The 19748-nt window shown below is 47.8% G+C and overlaps 1 protein-coding gene across 1 annotated transcript in view; it reads left to right on the forward strand.

Moving 5' to 3' along the window:
• C2CD2L (C2CD2 like) overlaps nt 1-19435 on the forward strand; it is a 34091-nt gene extending 14656 nt beyond the window's left edge. The window contains exons 3-14 of the mRNA XM_081172546.1: nt 9851-9970; nt 10327-10437; nt 12128-12244; nt 12931-13045; nt 13541-13664; nt 14132-14196; nt 14550-14677; nt 15598-15760; nt 16543-16641; nt 17521-17654; nt 17825-18098; nt 18242-19435. Of these exons, the coding sequence (XP_081028672.1) occupies nt 9851-9970; nt 10327-10437; nt 12128-12244; nt 12931-13045; nt 13541-13664; nt 14132-14196; nt 14550-14677; nt 15598-15760; nt 16543-16641; nt 17521-17654; nt 17825-18098; nt 18242-18465 (1674 nt within the window). The 3' untranslated portion in view covers nt 18466-19435. The remainder of the gene's footprint in view (nt 1-9850; nt 9971-10326; nt 10438-12127; nt 12245-12930; nt 13046-13540; nt 13665-14131; nt 14197-14549; nt 14678-15597; nt 15761-16542; nt 16642-17520; nt 17655-17824; nt 18099-18241) is intronic.
• The last annotated feature ends 313 nt before the right edge of the window (nt 19436-19748 follow it).

Below are 19748 nucleotides of genomic sequence, written 5' to 3' on the forward strand. Positions count from 1 at the left end.
ATGTGATCTCTTGTTCCTACGCAACTGCCGGGACAACAACTTAATTCCCACATGCTTCCAACTTAAATTCCACTCTAAAACCCCAGCTACCGAAAGGATCCTGAAACGAACTGAACTATCCCTAATCAGAAACGAAATACATAAGAAAAGATACCTACTAAACCAAACCAACAAAGATCTGCTCACTCTTCACCTCAAACTCTGTAACAAAATCCACCCTGCACTCTGGGACAAATGCAAACAACTAGCCGTCTGGAGAGCTGAAACTGAGACCTCACATAAGACAGACAGACACACCAACAAACTCCACAAACTAGAGAAACGCCAGAAGCCCAGCCACCCTCCACAACAACCCATGAAACAAACAGTACATAACATATCAGACAGGATCCTCACCCCAACTGAAACCAAAGTACTCTCCAAAGGTTTCAACTTTGCAGTCGCCCCGAGACGCATCCCCACGGAAAACATCATATGCGGAGTCGAAGCTAGCCTAACCAAAATCGACCCAGATGAAGCCAATAAAATCAGACTTGAAGTCACCAACATCCTCTGCTCCAGCAAACCACCCAGAAGCAATTTACACAAAGAAGAACAGAAAGCACTCACCAACCTGAAGAAAGACAACAACATAATCATTCTCCCAGCAGACAAAGGTAATGCCACTGTTGTGATGAACACATCGGACTACCAAGCAAAACTATCAAATCTACTCCAAGACCCTACCTACCAACCTATAAAAACAGATCCCACCACCTATCTGGAAAAAACCACCAAATCCAAAATAAAAGCCTCTCCTATCAGTGAAGAAATCCAGCTAAGAATCATCCCCAGAGAAAAATCATCCAGATGCCCCAAACTCTACGGTCTCCCCAAGATACACAAAGAAGGAACACCACTCAGACCAATAGTCAGCTCCATAGGCTCACCTCTACAAAATCTCGCTAAATTTCTCGCTAAGCAACTTCAGCCCTATGCAGAATCCATCGCTTCACACGTTACTAACTCCTTCCAGTTCATAGAAACAATAAAGAAGCAAAACCTACATCCCGATGACCTACTTGTGAGCTTCGATGTTGTATCTCTCTTCACTCAAGTGCCCATTAATGAAGCCTTGACAGCCATTCAAAACAAATACAATCCCCCCAAATACATCCTGGACCTGACCAACCACTGCCTAACCAACACGTACTTCATCCACAATGGACAAAGATACAAACAGATAGAAGGAGCGCCTATGGGATCACCCCTCTCACCGGTCATCGCAAATTTGTACATGGAACACTTTGAAACCAATGCTTTAGACAAGTCAGAACACAAACCCAAACTTTGGCTCAGATATGTTGACGACACCTTTGTAATTTGGCCACACGGGAAAGAAAAACTAGACAGCTTCCTCACACATCTCAACAGCCTACACCCCAAAATACAATTTACTATGGAAATAGAAGCCAACAACCAACTTCCCTTCCTTGACGTCCTAATCTACAAAAAACCTGATGGCTCCCTAGGACACACTATCTACCAGAAAAAAACACACACCAACCGCTACTTACATGCACAATCACACCACCACCCTGCACAAATAAACTCCGTAGCCAAGACTCTCATCTCCAGAACCAAACGCCTGGCTGACAAAGACCACTTGACAACTGAGTTACAGAATCTCTCAAATGTGTTAATCGCCAATGGATACCAGCAAAACAGGGTTACGAAGCTAATCCAAAAAGAAACACCCCCCAAAAACCAAGACACAGAAGAAAACAATGGCATGGCCCTCCTTCCTTATATCAAGGGCACTACAGACAAAATCAGCAAAATCCTCCATAAACACAATATCAAAACAGCCTTTTGCACCAACCAAAAAATAGCCAATATCCTCAGAAACCCCAAAGATAAAATCCAGTTGGAAAACCAAGGGGTCTATGAAATACCCTGCAAAGTCTGCCCAGCCACGTACATTGGACAAACAAACAGACGAATAAATGCACGTATCGCAGAACACAAGAATGCCGTCAAAAAAGAAGAAAAAACCTCCTCTCTTTTCCAACACATGAAAGAAACAGGACACGAAATTAATTTTGCAGATTCCAAATTGCTCTTTAACATGGAACATCACCACAAGAGAATAATCATGGAAGCCATCGAGATAGAGAAACACCCTCACAACATGAACAAGCGTGACGACACGTCCCGCCTGCCAGACATCTGGAAATTAGCCCTCCCCACAAAAACCGACACCAGGACCAGAGGCACACAGAACGCCATCACCTATCAACCACACCAGACCCAAACCCAGACCCTCTCCACAGATAAATTACAGACTCCATCCGGTAGCCAAACCATAGTGGCACCTCCGGATGCTGCACCCCCCTGCAATCCCTACACAGATCTGGCTGGCACAGGGCACAAAACCACAGCTCGCCCCTATACACGAAGCCAAGCCAGAGCACAACTCAGTGCAGTACAGCCATCTTCTCAGAAAAATCTCTTCACAAGCTCAAAAGGTCAAGACACGAAAGCTATAGCAACTAATCCACACTTAATGACCCACCTAAGTGGTACTCAGAATATCACTCAAGATATCACTCAAGATATCCCCCAAGTAATTAAGGAACAAAAGAAGAAAAGGCACAATAACCTGGGAACTTCTTCTCTGCACCACACCCCCTCAACAGTATTTATAGGAACTCAAACACTGAGATCCTGCTCTGTTCCAGTAACAAGAAGCCGAAAGCACCAGCCTGAAGATGACGAGTGAGACCTCGTCGAAACGTCGCCTAGACACCCCAACTCTTACACGGGAAGACACCCGAAGACACCAAAACCTACATTCCTGTACCCGTGAAAATCTACGAAAGCAAATATCTCACCTCTACGGGGAGGAAACCTTCCAGCTGACAAGAACCTACGAGAAACTAGAAATCCGAAGAGCCACCATCTTATGTGATCTCTTGTTCCTACGCAACTGCCGGGACAACAACTTAATTCCCACATGCTTCCAACTTAAATTCCACTCTAAAACCCCAGCTACCGAAAGGATCCTGAAACGAACTGAACTATCCCTAATCAGAAACGAAATACATAAGAAAAGATACCTACTAAACCAAACCAACAAAGATCTGCTCACTCTTCACCTCAAACTCTGTAACAAAATCCACCCTGCACTCTGGGACAAATGCAAACAACTAGCCGTCTGGAGAGCTGAAACTGAGACCTCACATAAGACAGACAGACACACCAACAAACTCCACAAACTAGAGAAACGCCAGAAGCCCAGCCACCCTCCACAACAACCCATGAAACAAACAGTACATAACATATCAGACAGGATCCTCACCCCAACTGAAACCAAAGTACTCTCCAAAGGTTTCAACTTTGCAGTCGCCCCGAGACGCATCCCCACGGAAAACATCATATGCGGAGTCGAAGCTAGCCTAACCAAAATCGACCCAGATGAAGCCAATAAAATCAGACTTGAAGTCACCAACATCCTCTGCTCCAGCAAACCACCCAGAAGCAATTTACACAAAGAAGAACAGAAAGCACTCACCAACCTGAAGAAAGACAACAACATAATCATTCTCCCAGCAGACAAAGGTAATGCCACTGTTGTGATGAACACATCGGACTACCAAGCAAAACTATCAAATCTACTCCAAGACCCTACCTACCAACCTATAAAAACAGATCCCACCACCTATCTGGAAAAAACCACCAAATCCAAAATAAAAGCCTCTCCTATCAGTGAAGAAATCCAGCTAAGAATCATCCCCAGAGAAAAATCATCCAGATGCCCCAAACTCTACGGTCTCCCCAAGATACACAAAGAAGGAACACCACTCAGACCAATAGTCAGCTCCATAGGCTCACCTCTACAAAATCTCGCTAAATTTCTCGCTAAGCAACTTCAGCCCTATGCAGAATCCATCGCTTCACACGTTACTAACTCCTTCCAGTTCATAGAAACAATAAAGAAGCAAAACCTACATCCCGATGACCTACTTGTGAGCTTCGATGTTGTATCTCTCTTCACTCAAGTGCCCATTAATGAAGCCTTGACAGCCATTCAAAACAAATACAATCCCCCCAAATACATCCTGGACCTGACCAACCACTGCCTAACCAACACGTACTTCATCCACAATGGACAAAGATACAAACAGATAGAAGGAGCGCCTATGGGATCACCCCTCTCACCGGTCATCGCAAATTTGTACATGGAACACTTTGAAACCAATGCTTTAGACAAGTCAGAACACAAACCCAAACTTTGGCTCAGATATGTTGACGACACCTTTGTAATTTGGCCACACGGGAAAGAAAAACTAGACAGCTTCCTCACACATCTCAACAGCCTACACCCCAAAATACAATTTACTATGGAAATAGAAGCCAACAACCAACTTCCCTTCCTTGACGTCCTAATCTACAAAAAACCTGATGGCTCCCTAGGACACACTATCTACCAGAAAAAAACACACACCAACCGCTACTTACATGCACAATCACACCACCACCCTGCACAAATAAACTCCGTAGCCAAGACTCTCATCTCCAGAACCAAACGCCTGGCTGACAAAGACCACTTGACAACTGAGTTACAGAATCTCTCAAATGTGTTAATCGCCAATGGATACCAGCAAAACAGGGTTACGAAGCTAATCCAAAAAGAAACACCCCCCAAAAACCAAGACACAGAAGAAAACAATGGCATGGCCCTCCTTCCTTATATCAAGGGCACTACAGACAAAATCAGCAAAATCCTCCATAAACACAATATCAAAACAGCCTTTTGCACCAACCAAAAAATAGCCAATATCCTCAGAAACCCCAAAGATAAAATCCAGTTGGAAAACCAAGGGGTCTATGAAATACCCTGCAAAGTCTGCCCAGCCACGTACATTGGACAAACAAACAGACGAATAAATGCACGTATCGCAGAACACAAGAATGCCGTCAAAAAAGAAGAAAAAACCTCCTCTCTTTTCCAACACATGAAAGAAACAGGACACGAAATTAATTTTGCAGATTCCAAATTGCTCTTTAACATGGAACATCACCACAAGAGAATAATCATGGAAGCCATCGAGATAGAGAAACACCCTCACAACATGAACAAGCGTGACGACACGTCCCGCCTGCCAGACATCTGGAAATTAGCCCTCCCCACAAAAACCGACACCAGGACCAGAGGCACACAGAACGCCATCACCTATCAACCACACCAGACCCAAACCCAGACCCTCTCCACAGATAAATTACAGACTCCATCCGGTAGCCAAACCATAGTGGCACCTCCGGATGCTGCACCCCCCTGCAATCCCTACACAGATCTGGCTGGCACAGGGCACAAAACCACAGCTCGCCCCTATACACGAAGCCAAGCCAGAGCACAACTCAGTGCAGTACAGCCATCTTCTCAGAAAAATCTCTTCACAAGCTCAAAAGGTCAAGACACGAAAGCTATAGCAACTAATCCACACTTAATGACCCACCTAAGTGGTACTCAGAATATCACTCAAGATATCACTCAAGATATCCCCCAAGTAATTAAGGAACAAAAGAAGAAAAGGCACAATAACCTGGGAACTTCTTCTCTGCACCACACCCCCTCAACAGTATTTATAGGAACTCAAACACTGAGATCCTGCTCTGTTCCAGTAACAAGAAGCCGAAAGCACCAGCCTGAAGATGACGAGTGAGACCTCGTCGAAACGTCGCCTAGACACCCCAACTCTTACACGGGAAGACACCCGAAGACACCAAAACCTACATTCCTGTACCCGTGAAAATCTACGAAAGCAAATATCTCACCTCTACGGGGAGGAAACCTTCCAGCTGACAAGAACCTACGAGAAACTAGAAATCCGAAGAGCCACCATCTTATGTGATCTCTTGTTCCTACGCAACTGCCGGGACAACAACTTAATTCCCACATGCTTCCAACTTAAATTCCACTCTAAAACCCCAGCTACCGAAAGGATCCTGAAACGAACTGAACTATCCCTAATCAGAAACGAAATACATAAGAAAAGATACCTACTAAACCAAACCAACAAAGATCTGCTCACTCTTCACCTCAAACTCTGTAACAAAATCCACCCTGCACTCTGGGACAAATGCAAACAACTAGCCGTCTGGAGAGCTGAAACTGAGACCTCACATAAGACAGACAGACACACCAACAAACTCCACAAACTAGAGAAACGCCAGAAGCCCAGCCACCCTCCACAACAACCCATGAAACAAACAGTACATAACATATCAGACAGGATCCTCACCCCAACTGAAACCAAAGTACTCTCCAAAGGTTTCAACTTTGCAGTCGCCCCGAGACGCATCCCCACGGAAAACATCATATGCGGAGTCGAAGCTAGCCTAACCAAAATCGACCCAGATGAAGCCAATAAAATCAGACTTGAAGTCACCAACATCCTCTGCTCCAGCAAACCACCCAGAAGCAATTTACACAAAGAAGAACAGAAAGCACTCACCAACCTGAAGAAAGACAACAACATAATCATTCTCCCAGCAGACAAAGGTAATGCCACTGTTGTGATGAACACATCGGACTACCAAGCAAAACTATCAAATCTACTCCAAGACCCTACCTACCAACCTATAAAAACAGATCCCACCACCTATCTGGAAAAAACCACCAAATCCAAAATAAAAGCCTCTCCTATCAGTGAAGAAATCCAGCTAAGAATCATCCCCAGAGAAAAATCATCCAGATGCCCCAAACTCTACGGTCTCCCCAAGATACACAAAGAAGGAACACCACTCAGACCAATAGTCAGCTCCATAGGCTCACCTCTACAAAATCTCGCTAAATTTCTCGCTAAGCAACTTCAGCCCTATGCAGAATCCATCGCTTCACACGTTACTAACTCCTTCCAGTTCATAGAAACAATAAAGAAGCAAAACCTACATCCCGATGACCTACTTGTGAGCTTCGATGTTGTATCTCTCTTCACTCAAGTGCCCATTAATGAAGCCTTGACAGCCATTCAAAACAAATACAATCCCCCCAAATACATCCTGGACCTGACCAACCACTGCCTAACCAACACGTACTTCATCCACAATGGACAAAGATACAAACAGATAGAAGGAGCGCCTATGGGATCACCCCTCTCACCGGTCATCGCAAATTTGTACATGGAACACTTTGAAACCAATGCTTTAGACAAGTCAGAACACAAACCCAAACTTTGGCTCAGATATGTTGACGACACCTTTGTAATTTGGCCACACGGGAAAGAAAAACTAGACAGCTTCCTCACACATCTCAACAGCCTACACCCCAAAATACAATTTACTATGGAAATAGAAGCCAACAACCAACTTCCCTTCCTTGACGTCCTAATCTACAAAAAACCTGATGGCTCCCTAGGACACACTATCTACCAGAAAAAAACACACACCAACCGCTACTTACATGCACAATCACACCACCACCCTGCACAAATAAACTCCGTAGCCAAGACTCTCATCTCCAGAACCAAACGCCTGGCTGACAAAGACCACTTGACAACTGAGTTACAGAATCTCTCAAATGTGTTAATCGCCAATGGATACCAGCAAAACAGGGTTACGAAGCTAATCCAAAAAGAAACACCCCCCAAAAACCAAGACACAGAAGAAAACAATGGCATGGCCCTCCTTCCTTATATCAAGGGCACTACAGACAAAATCAGCAAAATCCTCCATAAACACAATATCAAAACAGCCTTTTGCACCAACCAAAAAATAGCCAATATCCTCAGAAACCCCAAAGATAAAATCCAGTTGGAAAACCAAGGGGTCTATGAAATACCCTGCAAAGTCTGCCCAGCCACGTACATTGGACAAACAAACAGACGAATAAATGCACGTATCGCAGAACACAAGAATGCCGTCAAAAAAGAAGAAAAAACCTCCTCTCTTTTCCAACACATGAAAGAAACAGGACACGAAATTAATTTTGCAGATTCCAAATTGCTCTTTAACATGGAACATCACCACAAGAGAATAATCATGGAAGCCATCGAGATAGAGAAACACCCTCACAACATGAACAAGCGTGACGACACGTCCCGCCTGCCAGACATCTGGAAATTAGCCCTCCCCACAAAAACCGACACCAGGACCAGAGGCACACAGAACGCCATCACCTATCAACCACACCAGACCCAAACCCAGACCCTCTCCACAGATAAATTACAGACTCCATCCGGTAGCCAAACCATAGTGGCACCTCCGGATGCTGCACCCCCCTGCAATCCCTACACAGATCTGGCTGGCACAGGGCACAAAACCACAGCTCGCCCCTATACACGAAGCCAAGCCAGAGCACAACTCAGTGCAGTACAGCCATCTTCTCAGAAAAATCTCTTCACAAGCTCAAAAGGTCAAGACACGAAAGCTATAGCAACTAATCCACACTTAATGACCCACCTAAGTGGTACTCAGAATATCACTCAAGATATCACTCAAGATATCCCCCAAGTAATTAAGGAACAAAAGAAGAAAAGGCACAATAACCTGGGAACTTCTTCTCTGCACCACACCCCCTCAACAGTATTTATAGGAACTCAAACACTGAGATCCTGCTCTGTTCCAGTAACAAGAAGCCGAAAGCACCAGCCTGAAGATGACGAGTGAGACCTCGTCGAAACGTCGCCTAGACACCCCAACTCTTACACGGGAAGACACCCGAAGACACCAAAACCTACATATATATATATATATATATATATATATAAAACAAAGTATGGAGCCACAGAAAACCCCATAGTTTGAGGCATGTGGGCATGAGCTATGGGAGTGCACTCTGCATATGGCCAAATGAACTGCCTCCCCAACTTTCCTCCCGGCTTCACGCATTTCACTGCGTGAAGGGCTGAGTTGTGGTTAGTGATGTTTAAGACCCCCACTCCCAGGGACCGGGAGGGAGGAAGGAGTCAGGAAAGGTCCAAAAGGAGAAGTTAGTAGTGATTAGAGAGAGATGGTGTGAAAGCGACAGGGAAGGAAAGATACCAAGGAGCATCACAAGAAACACGCGGAGGCCAACAGGTGATCAAAGAAGAGTTAGCTGTTCTGTGCAGGATCTATCTAGGCAGTGGGTCTTGCATGAATGTTTAATTGCCGCAGCAGCAGAGGCTGGAAGCTCCTGCCGTGACATGGGGAAGACCAGGGCAGAATCTGGGCAGGAAATCAGAAGAGAACCCATGATTGTCAGCAGGCATGAGGGGAAACACATTTGCTGTGGAGAGAATGCGTGTCCCCCACTTTGCACCATAAGCATGCAAGGGGGAATGGGGGTGGGGGAGAGGTGTTCCTTCCAAGGCCACATGCTTGAGTGCAGGGTTTATGTTTACGTATAAAATGAGAGTGATGTAGTTTGGAAAATCATTGTAATTATAATTATAATTTATTATTTATACCCCGCCCATCTGGCTGGGCTTCCCTAGCCACTCTGGGCAGCTTCCAACAAAATATTAAAATACAGTAATGCATCAAACATTAAAAGCTTCAATAATAATAATAATAATAATAATAATAATAATAATAATAATAATAATAATAAAATGTATACCCGGCCCATGTGGCTGGGTTTCCCCAGCCACTCTGGGCGGCTTCCAGCACATATAAAAACATAAGGGAGGTTGAATCATTTTCCCCTACCAGCTGACCCTAGTTGTGCCCAAATGGAGGTGTCTGGGACTGGGCGTAGTGGTAACAACAGACCCCTGACTGTTCCCCTGAACCGTCTTCCCTGCCTGCTGCTCTTTGTCACCTGCCTTCTGGCCGGCCCTCCAGCTGGGCACAATGACCGTCTCTCCCTTCCCGTCTCTCCTTCCAGATGTTGTGTTGCCACCTTTCTGCCAGCACCCTGCAGTTCCCTGTCTCAGTCACTCAGCAGTCTCCAGCTGCCGTTTCCATGGACACCTATCACGTCACCTTGGCTGTGCTGCAGGCCCAGGTAACTGTGGGGCTGGGGGCTGGGGCTTTCTCTCCTTCCCACCCCTGCCCACTCCACCACTCTGTGTTTCCCCCCTGCCAGAGAGTTTGCCCTGGGCCAACCTCTGAGTTATTGTGGGCAGAGGCTGCTACTGGCAGGATTTGTGCCTGGGCGGGTCTGCAGGTAGAGGCCTCTGCCTATTTTGCTTAAGTCTATTTTGCATAAAAGCTTGGGTTGTGATATTGTTTACTTGGGTGGTTTTAGATGAATATTGCCAGCCTACAGATTATACAAAATAGGTGGGTATAAATATCTTTGTGCAGATAATGGTGGTGGTGATGACGATAAGACTTTTTTTTTTTTTTTACTTGGGCCAGTTGGAGATCCACCTGGAGGAGATTCAAGATGAAGGGCTGCTGGTATCCTGGGCATTCAAAGACAGACCAGAGCTGAACCTGTCCGTCGTTCCAAGGCTCCAGCTGCGTGAAGTGAGCAAACAGATGAGCATTGCTGGGTGGAAAGTCACACTTGCCTGTTCTGCAAGGGGGAGCCAGAGGACTCCACTGGTCCTGATTCCACACACACGACTGCTTTAGAATTCTTCCCTCCTGCTAGAGAAAGCTCAGTGGCACACCCCTCATTTGGCTACCGTGTGTGCAAGGCTAGTGAGATTGCAGCAGAAGCAGCAAAGCAACTTGGCGAAATCAACAAGTTCATTATGCCGAAAGCTTTAAGGACCTAGAGCCCATTTCATGCTGTGCCTGGAGCCTTCTCCTAAAAACTGCAGTGATATATATACACGTGGGGGAGTGGTGGTGCCGGTGGTAATGGGGGGCTAGAATTGTAACCAGCGAGGTCAGAGGGAAGTTAAAAGTACAGATTATGCAGAAGCTGATTGGTGACCCTTTGCAAAGCGGTATTGCTCTTAACACAAATAGTCAGCAGTGATAAGCAGTGGATGTTTTTCCATCAGGGCAAATGGGGGGGGGGCTGCCTTCTCCATTTCACTCTGCCTTCAGCCAGCCCCCACTTGCCTGCCTTCTTCCTTACAAATATCAGCATTGGCTATCAGCTTCCTCCTCCTTGGCCCCTTGTAGAGCTCAAAAGGGAGGAGGATGGGGACAAAACTAGAATTAATTGGTTTCACCTACCAGCCACTTCTGGACAGCTAATGAAGACATGCAGCATGCTGAAAATCTGTTACTCTGATTCAAGCCATCAGTAATAGAACCAAACTCACTACCGAGCTTGTCCTGGGCTCACCTCCATGCTCCAGCAGGGTGGACATATGTCCCTGTCTTTCAAGCAAACCTACATGGGCTTACTTGCTGAACGCGATGCTACATTCAGAGGGAGCAAAAGTGGCTTCTCCATAACATGAGACATCTTTGCATAGGAAAGTGCTGCCAGACTTGCCTTGCTTTTCAGTGGGGCCATTTCTGCAACCTGCTCAGGACGCCCCTGAAAGGACCCGCGTTGCGTGGGGTGCTCAAATGAAAGCTTTGTATTCTATAACTCCCGACACCCAGCTGGTGCTATAGGAACACTTGATAGGAGCTCCTTTCCTGGGGTCAGTGGAGGGCGCAGCTTGCAGATTTAACATATAGAATAAGAGAAGAACATACGTTTAGAGAAGTTTGGAAAACGTTTATTGAATATATGGGGGAAATGTGTACACTTGAAAATGTTGGCAGCATTAAGATAAATTCAACAGTGTAAATAAGTTTTTATGGATACAACAGTGGAATACTGAATGGTTTTATTTTAGTAAAATATGCAGGGATTAAGATATGCAAAATGAACCATGGAAAGAGGAGAAGGGGAGCCATTGATACTTTAAGGATGTTTAAAATAGTATTTTAAATTGTAAAACAGAAAATTTAATTTAAAAATTTACACACACACACACACACAGAGAGAGAGAGAGAGAGAGAGAGAGAGAGAGAGAGAGAGAGAGACATACACACAGAGAGAGAGACAGACAGAGAGAGAGTATATATATATATGGAACACTTGATAGAAGCTCCTTTCCTGGGTTCAGTGGAAGTCTTGAGGGTGATGCCTCCCTTTGGCTGCAGGTGCTTTTTAACCTTCCTGTAAAGGGGGGACATTCTTTGCAAGAAATGCAGTCTTTCCCACCTTCTGGGCTTGTTTTCTGACCTTATTTTTGTGATCCAGGAGAATGACGGGAAAGTGGACCTGTCCACCATAAAGGACCTGATTGAGGACTCTGTCGTCAGCACTCAGCCTGCCATGATGGTGAATCTGAAGGCCTGTGTAGCTGGCAGCAATGCGGTAAAGATCTTTCACACATTGGTGTGTGGCTGTTGAGTGAGGGGACTCTTCCTTCTAGCCCAGTATGAGTGGGGGACTTTGGAATTGGTCTCGGCCCAGTATACCTGAAGGAGCATCTCCACCCCCATCGTTCAGCCCGGACACTGAGGTCCAGCTCCAAGGGCCTTCTGGCGGTTCCCTCCCTGCGAGAAGCCAGGTTACAGGGAACCAGGCAGAGGGCCTTCTTAGGAGTGCTGCCCGCCCTGTGGAACGCCCTCCCATCAGAGGTCAAGGAAATAAACAACTATCTGACTTTTAGAAAACATCTCAAGGCAGCCCTGTTTAGGGAAGTTTTAAATGTTTGATGTTTTATTGTGCTTTTAATATTCTGTTGGGAGCTGCCCAGAGTAGCTGGGGAAACCCAGCCAGATGGGCGGGGTATAAATACTAAATTATTATTATTATTTATTCTTATCCACACCCCCGGATGTAGCTGGCATTTATTGTCATCCATTTGGTTTTACAGCAAGGATGGGAGTTTTTGAACTCCAGCTCCCATCAAGCCTAGATAGGATAGCCAATGATTGAGAGTGATGTGAATTGTGGTCCAACCACCTCTGCAGATCCCCATTCATGACTTGAGAGAGATGGGAATGCATTAGTCAGTGGTTCCCTGCTCATGTGCTTTCCTTCCTTGTTTATCTCAGGTGTCCTGCAATAAACTTTCCCAGGGGTCCCCATCCAGCACAGCTGCTCCAGTGGTGCCCAAGCTGCTTCTCCAGCATCTGCGAGCTCTGCACTTGGGCTCTGAGGAGACGCGAGGTATGATGCAGGAACAGGAGATGTTTCCAGGCCTTTGGCTGCTCTGCAGGGTGAGAGTGACACCTGTGTTTGAAGGCATGGCATGGAGCATCCTGGCCAACTTTGGGCTAGGTGTGAAGACCCAACATTGGCTGCATCCTCTCACCTGCAAAACCAAGCAGGCCTCTTGCCAAGGGGTTAAGGCGATCCTGTAAGCAGCATCACTACATAGCCACCTGCTTGGAGCTTTTCAAAGGGTTAAGACTCTGAAGGGAGAGCCAGATTTCAGGGGATGGGTGACTTTAGGTTTCGTTTCCAGTCCGCCGTGCATGTGCTGAAGGTGTGCAAAGATCTGGGTGAGAATCCAGGTGAGTTGGGCTGGGCAGACAAATCCCTGCTCAGCATGGTGATGCTCAGCGAGTGGCCCCTATTGCTGCTTCTTTCTGGGCAGCCCCTCCCAGGGCTTATCAGGTGTCTGCATGGCCTCACCCCAGTGTTGCTCTGTGCCCCTTTTAGGAAGTGGGCAGTTGTGCTGCGTGGCAGAGCTGGACAGCCCTCGGCAGCTGAAGAGGACGAAGCTGGTGCCAGCCAGTAGCTCCAGCCCTGCAGCCGAAGTGGAGTGGGCGGACAAGCTCGTTCTGTAAGGACCAGCACTTTCTTGTTCTTTTGCGTATTTGGGGAAGGGTGTGTTGGCTGGCCAGAACCCAAGCGCTGTCTGGAGTAGGAAGCACCATCCATGGTTTGCAGCCAGCTTCCTTGGATTGTGTGTCCTGCTGCACCACTTCGGTGCTTTCCCTTCAGCACCTCCACCCAGAGGGAACAGAGCATACCTTCATCTTTGTCCCCAAATGGTGTTCTTCCGTTTCCCCTCTTACTCTGGCGAGCACTACTCATGGATCTCAAATTTGAGGATGGGAAAGGGAGCCCGTGTTTTGCAGAGGGAGAATGTTCTAAACTGCTGAATGCAGTTTTTAGAATGATTTTAGAATGTTGTATTATTTTATTGTTGTTAGCCGCCCTGAGCCCAGCTTCGGCCGGGGAGGGCGGGATATAAATAAAATTTATTATTTATTATTATGCCTGTTTCCTCTTCTTGTGCCTGGACAGGGAGCTTGGGCCGAGGAGCAGAGAGCTGAAGCTGAGTGTCCTTGGGAGCAGCAGTTCTGGAGAAGGTAAGTATTTTCTGGGACCGGCCATGGAGCTGAAGATTGCTGTGACCTGTGGGTGGCCAAGGCTGCTGGGCCTGGTGGCGGCTCTCAAATGAGGTGTCAGGGGCTGGCTGGACACTGAGAAGTGGTGGCTGGATATTGATGAGTGGGCAGTGGGAGCAGCTAGGTTGGAGACTGACTTGGAAGAAGGGATTAGTGATTTTGGGGGGGGGGGGTTGGACTAGATGACCGCTGGGGATCCCTTTGAACTCTACAATGCTCTATGATTTAAGTTGGCATAGCATGGGCTGCTGCCAGCGCCTGGAACCAAGGAGAATCTCCACTTGTGTTCCCTCTTTGTTGCTACTCTCTTGCAGATGTGCTCTTGGGATTTGCCACTATCCCGCTGGACTCCCCCTCCAAAGAGCCACGGGGACAGCAGCAGTACGCACTGACCCCCGGAGCTGTCAGGAAGCTGCCTGCAGGAGCAGCCATTGCACTGGAGGTGAAGTGTGAAGTGACAGGCAGAAGGGGCAAGAACTCCATACAGGAATCTCTAGAGTAGAATAACAAGCGGCCTCTGCAGGGCTTTCCCTTTTTCAGTTTGAGATTCTGTATGCTGATGCTGGGGAGGGAGAAGCGAGGGACTGAGACCGAAGTGGTCCAGCTGCAACTTACTGGAAGGTCCCCCGCCCACACCCACCCCTGCTTCAGAGCCATTAACCACAGGCACCAGCCTCCTTCCTTGATGTTGCCACAGTCCCTTGAGAGGCACAGACCCTTGTCTCGCAATGAACCAATTGGAAGCTGCCTCATCCCGAGTCAGACCTTTGTGTCCATCTAGCTCATATTGCCTACACTAACTGGCAGCGCATCTCCAGAATTTTGGGCCAGGGCCAGGGTCTCTCAGCTCTGCCTGGAGAGGCTGCAAGTGAAACCTGAGTATTTAATGTTTGATGTTTCATTGTGTTTTTAGTATTCTGTTGGCAGCCGCCTACCAGTTTGGTGGCATATAAATATAAATATAAATATAAATATAAATATAAATATAAATATAAATATAAATATAAATATATAAATATAATTTATGTGAACCACCCTGAGACCTCCGGGTATAGGGAGGTATATAAATTCAATAAATGATAATAAATGATAAAAATGTTGTTGTTATTGTTCTGCATGCAAATCCCTCTCCCAAGGCCAGGCCAACTTTATGTCAGGCAATTTGTCTGCAGAAAGAGCAAAGCAGGCAGGTTCTGGGGTGCTGGTCTCTTCTTGTTCTGGGGCAAGAAGATCACCCGCTGTTGGAGGGAAGCTGGTTCTGCTGATGGGGAGCTGCTGTGCTGAGTGCCACCCCCACTCTGGTGTGTGTCCATGTGACCCCACCCGTCTGTCTGAAGGGTTTGCATCTGGCTCTCTTGGCAGCTGCTCTATCAGGAACTGCCGGAGCTCCAGCTGGCCTCTTCGCTGCGAACCAGCATCACCCCCACCAAAAAGATTGAGATGGACCGCACCATCATGCCTGACGGGACCATCGTCACCACGGTCACCACCATCCAGTCCAGGCCCAAAATGGACTGCAAGATTGGTAAGGGGATCCTTCTTTTAGGGTGTGCACAACCCTGTGTGTGTGTGAGAGAGAGAGAGAGAGTGAGAGAGAGAGAGTGTTAATGCATTCACAAGTGCAGTGTTGCTGCTTTGTCTGCTCCTCTGGAACGGCAAAGGCAGCCAAGAGGGACCTGCAGTTGCTGGAGAGGCCCCAGCCATTTATTATGAACCCAGCCTGTTTGCCAAATGGGCCATAGTGATGGGAGTAACACCTGCCTGGAAACAGAGCATCTTTTCCAGGATCTGGAAAGATGCAGCATGTAGCTGGTGACCAATTTGTAAAGGAGATGCACTTGGCAGCAAGTGCCGTGAGAGACTGAAGGACCTCCTCGCTGCTTTTACTTGTCCCTGGTGTGGATATCCATTTCTGGGGCAGAGCGCTCATGAGCCTTGGCTTAAAGTTCATCCAACGCTTTCAGGCAAAACATACATGGTGGGCAGGGTTTCTCCCGATGGAAATGGCCAGCTTCCTTCAGGGCTGTTGGGTTATATAGCAACCCCTCTGCTTTGAAGTCCCTGCCTTCCCTTGGATATTGGGTCCTGTGCAGCAGTACCACTCTGGCGTATAACTGCACGCCTGCTTTGAGGATACTGGATACTGAGTTCTATCAGGGCAGGGAGTCTTCCACCTCCCCAGCAAGTGAACCGCATTGTCAGAAAACCTGGAAAGGGTGTGTTTGTTTGTGTGTGTGTGTGTGAAGCATCTGTTGGGTCTTGTGACCTGGTTTGCTGATTTTGCGCCCCTTTTCTTCTGGAGCCCAGATTCACCCTCAAGGTCTCCATCGAAGGTGGAAGTGACAGAGAAAGTGACCACGGTGCTTCCAGAAAATGGCTGTCCCAGCTCTTCCCCCTGCAGTAGTAGTAAGTCACCAGGAAGCCATTTTTTTTTGTCCTCGACCACACTACAAAGAGCTGCAAGGATTAGGCCATGGGTAGGCAAACTAAGGCCCAGGGGCTGGATCCGGCCCAATTGCATTCTAAATCCGGCCCACGGATGGTCTGGGAATCAGTGCGTTTTTACATGAGTAGAATGTGCCCTTTTATTTAAAATACATCTCTGGGTTATTTGTGGGGCATAGGAATTAGTTCATTCCCCCCCCCCAAAAAAAAATATATATAGTCCAGCCCCCCACAAGGTCTGAGGGACAGTGGACTGGTCCCCTGCTGAAAAAGTTTGCTGACCCCTGGATTAGGCCAAGTGGCATCCCTTTCCCTGCCCCACCTCGTGCCAGGGGAATGCTTGAAGAGTCCTTTGGGCCCAGTGACCTTGGGCCAGTCACCGCCGCCTCTGCAATCCTCTACTTGGATTGCTCAGAGGATAAAATTGGGGTGGGAGAAAGGGAGGGAGCAAGAGCCCCATACACCACCCTGAATTCCTTTGTAGGAAAGATGGGGTGAAAACAGAGTGCAGATACTGGCTCACCTTGTATATTAAAAACAGGCTACACTTCAACATCTGTTCCGGTCAGTTTGGACCTCCAATCCAGTGTTTCCCAAACTTGGGTCTCCAGCTGTTCGTAGACTACAATTCCCATCATCCCTGACCACTGATCCTGCTAGTTAGTGATGATGGGACTTGTAGTCCAACAACAGCTGGAGGACCCAAGTTTGAGAGCCCCTGCTCTAGACAGTAGGAGTGGCAAAGAAGGAAGGTCTTCCATACCTTTTTCACTTGCCCCATAAATCAATACGATAACTCTCATATATCTATGCATATCTGTGTGTTTGTGTCTCCTCCAGGAAGCAGCCATGTGTCCAATGGCTTGGACCCGGTGGCCGAGACGGCAATCAGGCAGCTGACAGATTTGACCAATAAACCTGCCAAAAAGACCCCGACAAAGCGAAGTACACTGATCATCTCAGGAGTTTCCAAGGTAACTGCTTATCTACTTGCTTGGATTCAGCCATCCTTTCTTAGGAAGCTCCAAATGATGAAGTGGGTGGAAGAGGTGGTTCTGATCAGTGGGTAGGGGCAGGGAGACAGTGACTACTTTTGGCTTCTGTTGGATCGTTCTTCTCACTCACCAACCCAACCTGACCCCAGGTACCAATTGCTGAAGACGAGATGGCTCTCTCCCTTGGTTACGCTGCTTCGCTGGAGGCCACTCTCCAGGATGACTCCATTGCGACTGGCATATCTGAATATGGGCACAGCATCACTGATGCCACTCAGCAGCTGGAAGCCTCATACTCTGCCCAAAGGGAGCTGGATGAGACGACGCGCTCGGACATCTCCGAAAGGCCCTCGTTGGAGGATGTGGAATCCGAAACAGGCTCGACAGGTGCTCTGGAGACCAGGAGCTTGAAAGATCACAAAGGTGAGGCTGAGTGTGTGCCCAGGGGGTGCCCAGAACCTCAGCAGAGCTTCAACCCAATGCTTTGGCGTCGGAGAAGCTAGGGTGGTGGCATGGGATGTGGCAGAGTTCCCTGGATGTTCACGTGCTTCTCTCTCCCGCTGCAGTGAACTTCCTTCGGAGCGGCACCAAACTCATCTTCCGGAGGAAGAACAAGCAGAAAGAAGCCGGGCTCAGCCAGTCTCATGATGACTTGCCCAATGCCGGTGCTAGCTCCTCTGGCAGGAAGAAATCTGGCAGCTTCTCTCGGCGCCTCATCAAGCGCTTTTCCTTCAAGTCTAAGCCTAAACCCAAGGCCAACGGGAGTACATTGGCCATGGACAAGCACTGAGACGTCAGTGGTCAAACAGTGTTCTCCAGGAGCCCCCTTTTGTCGAAGCTTTCCCCACTCCGTATCTACATCACAGCCCAGTTCCTCTCTCCTCCAGAGCCTACCTGGATGGTTGGTGTTTGATGTTTGGAGCTTTTGCCACGTAGCTGTTGTGAATGCCGCTGCCTCCCGGAAGAACAAATGGCACACAATGGCCCTGTTTGTAGCTGATCTGTGTGCTCTGTCTTGGCGTGGCGGGAGATGCAGACCCCCACGCTACCTTCAGCCTGAATTTGAAATCCTGGGAGTGCGCGAAGGAGAAGACTTTGGTGGTTGGCTTAACAAGAACCCCTCTCTTTGTGCTGGGCCTGTGTTAAGACATGGTTACAGGGGATGAGGTAGCAATTGATGCCAGCTTATCTGGCTAAGCTGCTGGTCTTTGCCCAATTTGTGTGGACATGTCAAACTGGATGAGCCTCCTTGAGCAATCCAGTGGCTTCTTTCCTCTTCCATGGGGGCAACGGAGGTCTCCGTAGTAGGAACTCCCAGTTGTGGTCCTCTGATACAGAGGCATCTGCTGCCACCGGCTCCTACCTGGCCTGTGTTTTATGAAGATGAGAAGGGGACTTTGCACAGTGTTTGGGCAGGGAGAGGCCTCTGCCTTCTATAGAAAGAAGTGGCTCTTTCTGTGTTTTGAACCTTCTCTCTGACAAACTGGGATTAGCTTACGTGGAAGGACCGTTGCTGATCTGCCCTGCGTCAGGGCATGGAAGAGAACTCGGTGCTGGAGGAAACGGCTTCCCAACTCCCTTTGAGCCCGGAGAAAGGTCACTCCAGCAGAAATTTGTGCTTGTCTCTGAGTAGGGCAGAGGGCTGAAGCAGCTCTCCCGAAATGAGGCCTTGCGTGTACCTGAGTGAAGTTGAGCAGCACCTTTTGTAAAATCCTGCCGGATGCGACCAGAGATCCTGACAGGCAGTGTGTGTGATGGGAGGGAGGGAGGGAGGGATGGGAGGGAGGGAGAAAGGGAGGGAGGGATCTGCTTAGGCTGGGCTGGTCCCTCCCTGCAGCTTACTGAAAACAGATGAGGGGTGGGGGTGGGGGCGGGGGCTAAGGAAACAAACTCTTGGGTCATCCAAAAAGTCAGTACTCAGGTTTTGCAACAATTGCGGAAGACACTTGCCCGAGACAAAATGTATTTTTCTTGGAAGCAGAGACTGCAGGGCATTTTAGTCCAAGGAAGATGCTGGAGAAGCCCAGCCATAGTGGGGTTAATGAATCCAAGCAAATCCTGTCATGAGTTCTG

This window comes from Podarcis bocagei (assembly GCF_964188305.1).
Source record: "Podarcis bocagei genome assembly, chromosome: 15".
NCBI classification, from domain to species: domain Eukaryota; kingdom Metazoa; phylum Chordata; class Lepidosauria; order Squamata; family Lacertidae; genus Podarcis; species Podarcis bocagei.